The sequence below is a fragment of the Eurypyga helias genome, unplaced genomic scaffold (genome assembly GCF_000690775.1).
Source record: "Eurypyga helias isolate BGI_N326 unplaced genomic scaffold, ASM69077v1 scaffold8771, whole genome shotgun sequence".
Classification (NCBI taxonomy): Eukaryota; Metazoa; Chordata; class Aves; order Eurypygiformes; family Eurypygidae; genus Eurypyga; species Eurypyga helias.
This window is the reverse complement of record NW_010228895.1, coordinates 1-11,986: the sequence shown is the minus strand read 5'-3', so window position 1 is coordinate 11,986 and position 11,986 is coordinate 1. Positions and strand designations below refer to the sequence as shown.

General features: G+C 38.6%; 1 protein-coding gene across 1 annotated transcript in view; it reads right to left on the bottom strand.

Annotated features, from left to right (window-relative positions):
• DMGDH (dimethylglycine dehydrogenase) overlaps window positions 1–11,741 on the bottom strand; it is a gene marked incomplete at its 5' end in the record, with an annotated part of 35,008 nt that extends 23,267 nt beyond the window's left edge. The window contains 3 exons of the mRNA XM_010160195.1: window positions 3,184–3,382; window positions 4,606–4,854; window positions 11,537–11,741. Of these exons, the coding sequence (XP_010158497.1) occupies window positions 3,184–3,382; window positions 4,606–4,854; window positions 11,537–11,741 (653 nt within the window). The remainder of the gene's footprint in view (window positions 1–3,183; window positions 3,383–4,605; window positions 4,855–11,536) is intronic.
• Between the last annotated feature and the right edge of the window lie 245 nt (window positions 11,742–11,986).

Sequence of the window (11,986 nt, the reverse complement as noted above, 5' to 3'; positions counted from 1 at the left end):
GGGGTGCGGGGGGGGGGTGGGGGAGAGGATGTAATAATTTAATTCTAATGCATATGCATAAGATGAAAGAATTCAGGTTACACAGACAACTTAGTTTTGGCAGTTCCTAACTGCAGAATGCCTGACTTCATAATATTCATGAAATTACTTTGATATAATGGGGTTTTAGCTGTCATTTATTTATTTATTTAAATGAAACAGAAATATCAAACAGTTGAGTACATGAAGTAATTCTGCCAAACACACTCCTTTAGGCTGTTCAGCATAAATATTCAGATTCTCAGCACAAACTGTACCACTGCAGTTTATGCGGTAAGGTTGAGCACTTGTAAACTGCCACTCTGCAAGCACTACAGAAGAGGTAGCCACTGCTGGAGTTAATTTAACTGGGCATCTCTTAGTCATTCATGAGTATATGTTTTGTGACCATGGCTACGATGCCTTCAAGAACAGCTCCCGAAGAAGTTTCAGACAGTTTCCCTGCACCATTCACCGCAGCCAAAGGCACAGGGGAACACAGCAGAGACGCCCTCTCTGCGTGGCTGTGGGTGGCAAGAGACCAAATACAATAAAGGCTTTTAGCTTTAGCTTTGGACTGCTGAACTGAAGGCAGGGTAACCCTAGGGGCAAGACAGTCCTGCGATGTGGAGTTGCTACTAGAGGTACAGGACTGCACATGGGCTGACTGGCCCCTGCACTCTGCAGAGGTTTGCTGCACCGACTCTGTGCCATCAGTTGATTTTGGTGCTCCTAGCTGGGCCTGTGTTATCAGAGATTTCAGATTATGCCATGCCCAAATCCCTCCTTACGTCAGATAATGGGGAGCGCATTGTATTAACATACCACTGCAGTCTGCTACAGGAGAATTAAACACATACACTGCAGGGATGGGAGGTTACAAGTAGTTGTAAATAGTTGTACAGTTTAGAAATCTCAGTCTTCCTATGAGGATTTAGAGAAAATTTCCTTAATGAACACAAGCTGCCCTTCTCTGTTTTAGGTCTCTCCTTCCAATCCCTACAAAATCACCTTCTGCATTGTCCCTGTCCTTCTGTCTTTCTTGCGAGTCCTTGCTCCTCACTGATTTTTGACTCATTCCACTCCTTTTTCCTAGGAAACCTGATACTTTGCACACCATAGTGCTTTTTCTAGTGTCTTTGTCCCAGGTTCAGCCATTTTTCTATCCCATTTCTGCAGGAAAACTCCTGTTCAGTCTCTGGCTGTGGAATACTGCCATACTGAATTCAGGAATCTCAGTGCAAGATTAAGTCAGTCTCGTAAGTGTTTATGGGCTGTAACATTTATAAAGGTTTGTGAATGGCCTTGTGGATAGATTTTGTGAAGAACAGCAGGTAGACATATCTTTAGGAGAAAGGTCACTTCTGACATGTGAAGTTCATTCCCAGAAAATGGATAAATCGGAGCTTTTCAAAAGAAAGACCACTCCAAAAGCCTTTACCTTCCAAAAACCTTGTACTTTGGAATGGTTATACTCCTTTGTCTTAAACTTTTCTGAATAAAATTCTAGCCTACTCTTGTTAATACTTTCAAAGCTATATGTAACTGAAAACAGTCTTAAATGGGAAGTGTTGAGCAGCCTTAATAATAAACAGTGCTAAAAGCTCTGCTAACTATACTTGTTACCTTCTTTGGACACTAAAATGCCTAGCAAGCCACTAATTTTAGATGATAAAGATCCTCTAAACTAACAGCGCTAAGTCCTCTGTCACAATGTCCCAGCTAGTTGACTATGAGATAACGATTTGCTAATGCACACAAAAAATTACAACACTGGTAGAAACACTGCAGTGACCCAGAAGCATAGAACACAGAGTCAAAAGTCCCTGAAAAGCAGACAAAAGCAATCCAATGGCAGCAACTTAATTGCGATCTGTGTCTAAACATTTAGAGATTATTCCTGAAATAAGTTGTTTAAAGAAACTTAAACATATAGCACTGGTCTTCAGTTACTCCTATATGTAACTTTGATTCTGCTCCCATTGGCACTGATGAAGGAAAACAGGCTCCAAAGTCTGGCAGGACAGTGATGAACTTAAACAGACTTTCTGGTGAACAAGGACTAGGCAAACCACTTTTGTAACTATAAGTTCTGCAAATGTTACTAAAAGATAACAATTCTTTTTAAATCCAAGCAGCAAAGGTGAATACCTTTCACAATGAATTATTGCAAAATTACCAAACCTTTTTATTTTGAGGACCTCGGAAAGCGATGTTAGTGGTACTGCCTTATCTTATGATCTGAGGGTTTGTTTGGTTTGGACTGAAAGAAAACTGGAAAAAGCTGAGCTGGATTTTGAACAGCAAGTTAGGCAATTGGAAAAACAATGTAAACAGAATGTGTTCAATAACATGTGCCTGGAATTGTATTCGGTTCATTCTATCCATCCTGAATCAATGGTTGAACTAACACAATTAAAAGAGAAGTCAGTGAGTGTTTCACCACTGACTTCAGTAGGGCCAGAGTACATAAGGTGTAAGTCACATTCAAAGAAAATATGATAATGGGCAAAAAAGAATAAATTACACCAGTAAAATACCCATTCGTGTTGTCACACTAAGCTCATTTACTTTTCTCCAACATCCAGCTACAATGTTTCTCAGCTCAACCTTCAACAGCCAGAACAATTCTGTGGTCACATCCCCAGAGCGGTCAGTTGCCCAGTATGCTGGCAGTGCCTTCTGCACAGCACGCCTTCCACTCTTCACCCGAAAGTTAGTACCTCATATTTGAAGTTCTTCTTGTACCAATTATTCTTGCCACAACTTCAGTGACACGTGTCAAACAACTGTTGAACACAATGTAATCCAAAAACATACATAAAATTAACTGGAATGTGTATTGTGAAGCCCAGCACTTTTATGACTTTAACTTGCTGCACAGACAGTACCAAGTACCACCCATTTCTTACTGCTCCATGAAGTGTTACAGATACTGGCCTCCAGAATAAGAGGAGGAAACAAATTGAAGCAAACAGTGAGAGGGATGAAGAAGTAAGAGAGAGCTTGTATTATGTAGCTAGTGGTAATTAAGACTATTTCCAATTATATTTTACATAAAATATAGGCAAAACAACCCCTGAACCCATAAAAATTTGCAAAGCTTACGACGACTGACTTTTTAACAAAATGACAGACAAAAATGTTCATGAAAAATTTACTCACCCAAAACCAATAGCTACCCAATAATTTCTGACACCCTGATGTGGTCCCACCATAGGAAGAATGTCCGGAGAATAGGTGATAGGACCTGCAATTGTGTTTATGATGTCTGCATTTTTCAGAACTGGAACCATTTCCATAGCAGCCTCAATGTGCTCCATTATTCTGTCCAAATCAGGTTCAAAAAGTTCTTTTCCAAAACCTGCACAAATACTTGACTGTTATTATATATTTAATTACACTGAAAACACCTACATTTTAAATATATTTATGCAATCTACATATATAAAAGTTATATGCCATTGACCAGTGAGTATGTTCAATCCTTTACCATCCTACACAAGCAAAGCGGTGTGCATGAATCCCTAGTTACCTGTAGGATCAAGTATATTGTCACTGCAGATACACTGTACAGTATACATATTTGTTTAACCCTAAGGTCATGCAAATTCAACAATGAAGTAGAAAGGAAATGGAGAAACACAGAAACTACCTTCTATACTAATAAGACTCACTTATTTTTCTCAATATGCCAACAATTAGGGGAGAGGAAGAAAGATATTGCCTGCATCAGCTTATGATTTTCACAGTGTTTAATGAATATATATCCTGGATATATTTCAGCTGTCATTCTGGGCGCTAAGCTTTATTGAACATCACTCTGCAGAGGAACTTGACACTACTAGGGACAATAAGTTCAGGAAGCTGTGACAGTGCAATCCAAAGCCCAACAATGCTGATTGCTCTTCCTTGGGAAACACATTGCGTTTTTTTAAAACAGCAACACTATTGTCTTAATATAACTGTCTAGAATTGAATGAAAAGCTGCAGCCTAGATATAACACAGGCTTTTCTTTTTTTTTTTTTTTTTAAAAGGAAGAACTATGACATCATTGGGATTTTTTGTACAAAAATTCCATACAAATCTACAGCTCTCTTGCACATATATGCAAGCACAGCATTTTGTCTAAGACATTCCTTTGCTATACCTGTGTTCCTATTTGACAACCACATTATCTTTGTGGAAACTGCAACAATCCAACGTCCCTGTCAGTATGCTGGAGAGAACTGTAGCTTAGAAACATCCCTGTTGAGTTGCAAAAGGCTACATAACACAGATTTGGTGACTTTGGTGATTTTGGTCTAATCACAACACAGAGGCACCTGTTCAGAAAGTATGGTAAGACTATGTTGTTGATGTGTATTTTGTGCCTATTTCAAATAGGAGTTTTTTTATGCTGTATTTATTTCTATTCACTCTTATCATTAAAGTTCTGGGTTTTGAAAAAAGGCTTCTGTATTTCAATCACACATTGCAAATATTTTCTATTTTCCATCGTATCCCAGCATGACAGGCTGGGATTTATACACATTAAAATGTATAGTAGTGCTTATCAAGTTTAAAGATACAATATTCTTAATTACCTGGTGGAACTCCATTTGTTACCCATGAGTCCTGCAACTTCATCTTCTCCTCACTTTCATATGGACCAAATAAAAGACCATCCCTTTCTTGCCTTAGATAATATGATCCTTCTAAGTCACGAATCACAGGCAATTCTGTTTTTAGGGCTTTCACTTCTGGGATAGTTGATGTCACAACATACTGATGATGAACAGGTATGAGAGGGTGCTGCAGGCCAATCATCTTGCCTATTTCACGGGCCCAGAAGCCTAGAGAGGACAAAAAACAAAACAGAAATATTCAAAGACTATTTGTAATGAATGGAAAACAACAGTAAAACCTTTGCAGGAAGCACTGATTTTTATGGAATGTGATTTTTTTTCCCCATACTTTTAATTTTCAAATTATTTTTCATATTATCCAGCATAACTTTCCCTCCATAATTCCATGTCCTTGTTCTTAATTATACTATATTATTCCATATACAGATACTAAAAAAATATAATCGAAAAATATAAATTAGGCTTCTAAAAGTTTAGTTCTTTTTAATCAATAGTCCCAAAACCCCTCTGGTTTATTTTAGTAAAGTAGGTACGTAGTGCAGTCCTAGGAAAGTCAGAGACACTTAAAAATCAGAAAAAATTAGCTCACACCATGGGTGTGAACCTAGCCTCTTACTACCAAATGAGCTAGCTTGTTTTGCCAAGACAGCTGTCAAGTCGTTACACCCCAATAAAGCAAGGCAATACTTTCAGCCAGCTAACCTCAAAAATCCAAGTTTCTCTGCTCCTTCATATGCATCATGTGACTCATATTAATTATGTCTCTCATGTAGCAATCAATTAATTACGATGTTTGTAATGGTGAGTAGTCAGTGTGCTCTCCCATAGTTGTCCAGTTAAAAGCTCTGATACAGACTGTGACCAGATCAAGTAACAATTTCCCTTCCCCCGAAACCTATACAGGCACTTCATGTGTACTACTAAGCCCAAGTTAAAGAAAACCTAACTATTCTCTGTTAAGGTCTCTCCAGACTACTTGTTTCCAGCTGGTAAGACACATTCACTTAGTGAGGTACCTGTGTCAAAGTCGGAAAGAGGAATCCACTTCGCTGCCAAACTTAACTAGTTTGGGCTCTGCATCACAGCTCATGTCTGCGGTGAGGTTTGGACTCACAGACCCAGGAATTGGACAGATAAAATTGACAGGGATAGTAGCTGCTCGAAGAAGCTTAGAATGTCCCTCAACCCCACTCTCCTGACTCTTTGGAGGTCTCAGAAGTGGGAATTAAGTGGGAAAAGACAGTGAAGTGGGAGTTCTAGGGATTTCTAAGGAGTGAGAAGTAGAGGAATGTAGGATGGAAGAGGAAGAAATGGCAGCAGAACCTTCCAAGTAAAAGGCTATGTGCTATACAGCACCCAGAAAAAGAAGGCAGGTCAGCCTGCTTCCTGTGTACCAGCTGACCCCAAACTGTTTATGAAAAACTATCTCCAGCAACGTTTTCTACCTAGCACAGCTGCCCCTTCTCCCAGGGCTTACATTCATGAAACCCAGCTTAACATACAACTTTTCTTTTGTTTTGCTGCTTAGTTGTGTTACTCAGATGCCACTACCCCTCTCTTCAGTTCCACGGTCCCCAAAATCTGGTCAAAATTTAGCCCTCAGAGCACTGAGGGCACTCACATGATCCTGAGCAGCCTCACCTGGGACTTCCATCCCACACCCTTGCCCATGAGCCCAGGAGCCCACCTGAGGTCAGCTCATGGCCTTCAGAACTTGTCTGAACTGGACTGAGTGCAGGTGTGCCTGTTTATAGCTCTGTCACAATCATGCCTCTGCCTGGCCATGGACCTCATTGATCCGGACTATGGTCCGTGGACTACTTCCCACCTTGACTTCAGCCCAGTCTCGCCTCTGTGGTCCTGCCTTTTGATCACTGGACACTATCTGACCCTGTTTACCATCACCAGACCTGTTCCTGACCTGTGGATCAACTCCCGGTCTTGGCCTCAGTCTGAATTCGTCACTATGGATCTGCCTGTGCCTCATCCCTATAAACTTGCCTGGAGACCTGGACTGTGGGCTGATCCCAGCTGTTGGTCCTGGGCCTGCCCTGCTCCTTCCCTTGTGTCCTGTAGGAGTCTCAGCCCCTGCCCGGCCAGCCTTGTTACCACACTTGGCTCCCTGTCCCACAGGAAGCAGCTGGCCTGTGCTGCTTGCAGACATTAACTTGGGAATACATCCTCTCATCTCCAGCATGGCCTAATGCCAGGGCAATTAGGGAAGTTGAGTTGGGCTGTGCTGGCCTTGTGCCATTTCTCCCATGCCAGGAGGACTGTCAATCTCTTATTATTACAGTGTTACACACCAGCCTTAGGGTTTAGACCACCCACGGTTTTTAAAAATGCAAAATTTCTGAGGAAAACAGTGTTGTGTGGTGACTCACTTGACAATTACTGACAGCCAGGTAAAACAAAGGTGCAGGAAACCCATGACCATGAAAGACAGAGCTGTCCAATTAGAAGTCCTGCCCAGTAAATACTAAAAACCAGGATTTGTTGTTCTGCATTTATCATACACAAGAGTTTTGCTTCTTAATGGCATCCTCACCACTTGGAGGAGACTCACTTGTTAAGTCAGTTAAACTAGCTCAGGGAAGATCATTCCATAGTCACCCATAGTCACAGAGTGATTCAAAACATCCTTTAAGGCTACTGAAACCTGATTTATGCTTCCTTAAACCCTCCCACCCCAAAAAAAAAATCTAATAAATCTTAATTTCTAGCACAACTACAAGGATTTCCCCCATTACACATGACAAATACAAATGTGGATTTATGTAGAGGCTAATAACCTCTAGGGAATTCCTTTTGATATGGACATTACTATGTCACTTACAGAGAAAACTATTTTAGGGTTAGGTCAGCTAATGATCCACAAAGTAGAACGAAAGGTGAAGTAACAGAAAATTCTGTCGCTGGTATCAACTGATTTCCAGCAAAAATTGCTTGGACTTAAGAGATATTTGGAAAAGAAATAATTCTCTGCCAATGTGCTCCTAATAAATTCACTATTTTGCTTACTTGTTAAAACAGAACAAGTGAGAAAATATAGACAGCAAGCATACAAGCCTCTCAATGAAAATAAAAATAGTAGACTTAATTTTAGGTCTTTGAAACATCACTTTGTTTCTTTCAAAATAATACTAAATTTATTAGCCATTAGGTTTGCAGAAGTATATTACAAACACAGCTGATTTTAAATTGCTTTTGAATTACATTCAAATAGTTCAGATTTGCTCAAAATCAAATTTTAATTATTGTACCTCTAAAAAAAAAATCACATGCTAAGTATTTATTTAATTGCTTAGAAAAACAACAGCTGACATTTACTAAATGAAAAATAGTACTTTTTCTTTGTTTTAAGTTTTTGAATCGTGCAAAAGCTATTACAAACACAAAAATCACAATAGGAAGAATATGCTCTCTGAAACAAAACTCCAACTGGAAGCAGATGTCAAGTCCTATCAAACATAAATAAAGGCATAAATTACATCCCTAGGATATTTGTAAAGTTTAAATTGTAGGGATTGCAAACATCTGATGCAATATTTTGTCATGGTAGTACTTAGCATATCTCTTGAACTATGTAATCTGACTATCTCTTGCTTTTAAAAACAAGAAAATCTTCCATCACTACTTTAGTATAAATGGTTGTATATACAGTACGTACATGTCCGCAACTGCGTGCTTACACACACACCTACTGTCTATATAAATTAAATTCACTATTTTCGCAGACTATAATCAAACATTCCATTATAAATAGGCTTCAAGTCACTTCAGCAGGCTCAATACCAGTTAGTTCATGTCAAGGATTATTTATTAGGTATCTGATTTCTTCCAAAATGGAAATCTCACATAAGGAACAGCTAAAGATTGTTTGAAACTAGTTTGTTCCAGTTCCATAGCAGATGTCAGTTGCAGTGTGAGGGGGGAGAGAGAATGTAGAGAGCCTTCTGATATATTTTTTTCTGCTCATATTGCAACATGAGTCTAAAGTATGAGCTCTGAATTATACCAGTTATGATCTGGAGTGAAATGAAGAATGAATGTTAGCTGAGAGAACATTTATACAAGATACGTGTTATACAGTATTGATTTCACATTCTGAGCCAGAATGTTAAGCAGTATGTGCTTCAAATTCACTTTGTCTGAATAGGTAACTGCACAAGAGAATTAACTAAATAGATTTTTGTTTTAATAACTTATTAAATAATAATTTTTAAAAAAAGACTGAAAATTTCACAAGGGTGAATTCTAACTTTTGCAAATGAAAGCATTTACTATAATACTCTGCGTAATGTCAACTTGATACATAAGCCAAAGAAAGATAACTACACTACAAAACTATAAGAAAATTACCACATCTGTGATACTTCATCCATATGATACAGAGCCAGTAGTTAGGAATAATGAGTGCCTAGAAGTTTGCGGCCTAAATATTAAGTCTGGTTGCCAAAAGAGCTGCCTTTTCATTCCATAACCTTGGATCATTCCCAGACCAATGTATCCATATGGTGTAACAAACGGCATAAGGGTCCTATTAGTAAGAGAGCTTGTGATTTTGTAATTGAATGCTGTCCCATAATTCATGCCTGAAAACCATGAACTGACAGTCCAAACTCAATCCAATATTGATGCCGCTCATATTCTCAGTCAATATTTATTTGAATTTGTGGTCTAAATAAAATTCTTTCAATTTGGATATTGTTTTTGTTATTCCCTGCGTTGTAAAAAGCATATGAACTCTTCTATTCCTCTTTCTTTCCAAAAGTCATTATGAGGCACTGTATGGACATCATGACAGTTCATGAGAATGCTTAGAACCTCAAGGTAAATGTTTTCAGATTCCTGTTATTTTAGCTATGCTCACAGCAGTAGCAGGAGATCACCTATGTATGGAAAGAATATGATGAGAAAGCTCATTTTTCAGTGGGTTTCCCAGTTAGTCTTTTCTGAAAGTCTGGAATGATCTAACATGGGACTATCTATATCTGGTGGCTTTGTGGTATTTTACTACCTGGAGTTAAACCACGACACCCAGATACTGAAAGAAGGTCACTCAGTAAAGCTCATCCTTTCAGAATTCAGCTCTTTTATCCCATTCCCTCCAAATTTCCTGGTCTTCTCTCTTCCCCATCCTCCTTGTCCCATACCTGCTCTTCTTTTCTGCTCAGTCTCATACTCTTCTTACTCTAGTCCCTACATCATCTTCAGCTATTTTGTCTCTGTGTGCAAGTCAGTCTCCCTCATTTGTCATATCCAGTCCCAACTGCCTTCTGTTTCTTCCAATCTACACCAATCTACATCTCCTTTGCTACTCAGCCAGTCTTTCATGCTCAGGTAGCTCAGGCAGCACCAGTTTTCCAGTCTCAGTTTTACACACAACCAGTCCTCAAGTAGCCTTCCTAGTATTTTTGTTGGAAAAGCTCCAGCTCCACTTCCCTTAAGGAAACATGTCAGATCCCTTTCTGCTCTCCCTCGCTGTGTGGTCATCCTCATCCTCACTGTTGCTATCTCCACAATCCCTGCTAGTTTGAGCTTCCTTATTCAGCAAGTCCTCTAGCACCTAAGTGTTCCACTTGCTGCCAATGCTCCTCCAGGAACCTTTCCCAAGCATTTCACTCTCCCAGTCTATTCCCCTTCAAGTACAACTCACTCATAATTCTAATTGTCAGCCATGGTTATTCTACCCACCAACAATAAGAGACCCTGCCTCACTCAACTTATCCGCTTTATCAGCTTTGCACTAGAAATAGATGGTTTTTACTTTTCAACCACACAGATGTAAAAAAGGAATTATGAAGACATATCCTTGCTCTCACTTCACTTGTCGCATCACAGCAAGAAGAGAAAGTCCTCTCGAGCATCACAGCTTCTTACTGGTCTGATTATGCACTGAGATAGAATGTATGAAAGACTCATGCCCTAAAAATGCAGATATGATTCAGTTTGAGACAGACAGAGTCCTCAAAAATTTCAACTAAATTGTAAATATTCAGCATGTTTTCAAACAATTGAAAACAGAAAGTCTTCCACTAGGAAGTAGAAGGCATGCTTCACATAAGACATGCCAACAGTTTCACCAATACCGTATTTTTCTTAAACTGTATAAAGCAGCATAAAAATAAGTGAAGTTAAGATTTCATACAGATTTTTAGACCTATCAAATTGTTTAGGAAGATAAACACAAATCCAAAGAACTCTTGACCAAAATCTCTTTGAAGCAGAAATAGCTTCTTTAACACAATGAAGAACAAAAAAATTGCGTATGTAAATACAAGCTCCTTTGAGTTAGGAAATCTTTATTACATGAAAAAAAAGTATTATTAAGCCAAATGCATGTTTAAAATACTACTCAAAGGGCATCAAAAATCTTCTGTTTCAAGGATATGTGGATAGAGTTAAATCTTAGAGAGATAATACTGAAATAGGCAGGGTTATCTTATGTGCTGCAAATCCTCAGTCTCTTTGAAAAAACAGTGAAGACATCTCTACTTCATTTGTATCTTCCTTTTCCCTTCCTAAGTAGACTTCATATAAGATTTTAGAGGACAATATGCATAAACAGTAGCATATCTCTACTACACAATTTACTGTAGACCAGTAAAGGTCTCTTCTGCTACTGAAATCTAAAAAGATATTCTGACTAGTAACTGCTGGAGACAAACCACAAAGAAATATTATTAATGTCTAATCAAGGACAATTAACATAAGAGGTAAATTTTCACAATGAAGTAAAGTAATATGCACAAAGTACGTTTAGCCACAAACAAAAACAAACAGTTGAAAATATTTATGGCTTATTGTTCTAACCCACACAATTCAGTATAGATGCTCTATGTGAGCTAGCCTGTAAATCTGAAGAGTATAGAAATGCTTATGTTACCTGCAGTATTCACAATTCTCTTTGCTCGTATTATTCCAAGCGGAGTTTCAACTTCCCATGTTCCATCTGATCTGGAGTTCAGATTAGTCACTTGGACAGGGTAATTTAACTGGGCACCATATTTTCTGGCTCCTGCAGCCAAGGCCATAGTGAGAGAATAGGGATCAATATGACCGTCTCCTGGATTATACAGGCCAGCTAAAACCTAAGTGGAGGTAAAATCCCACAAAATTAAAGAAATTAAAATTTATCAAATCTAACTTTTTTTGAAAAAAAGCTTTATTTTCTGAATACAGTAAACCTTAAGGAGTCAAATTAAAAAAAAAAAAAACATATAATAATAATAGGCCTTTAGTTAGTCAATTTAACAGTGGTGTAAGGCAGCAAAATTGCCCAGTTCTCCCATGCAATGAAGGCTGCAATGCTTTAAATATAGAATCATAGAATCAC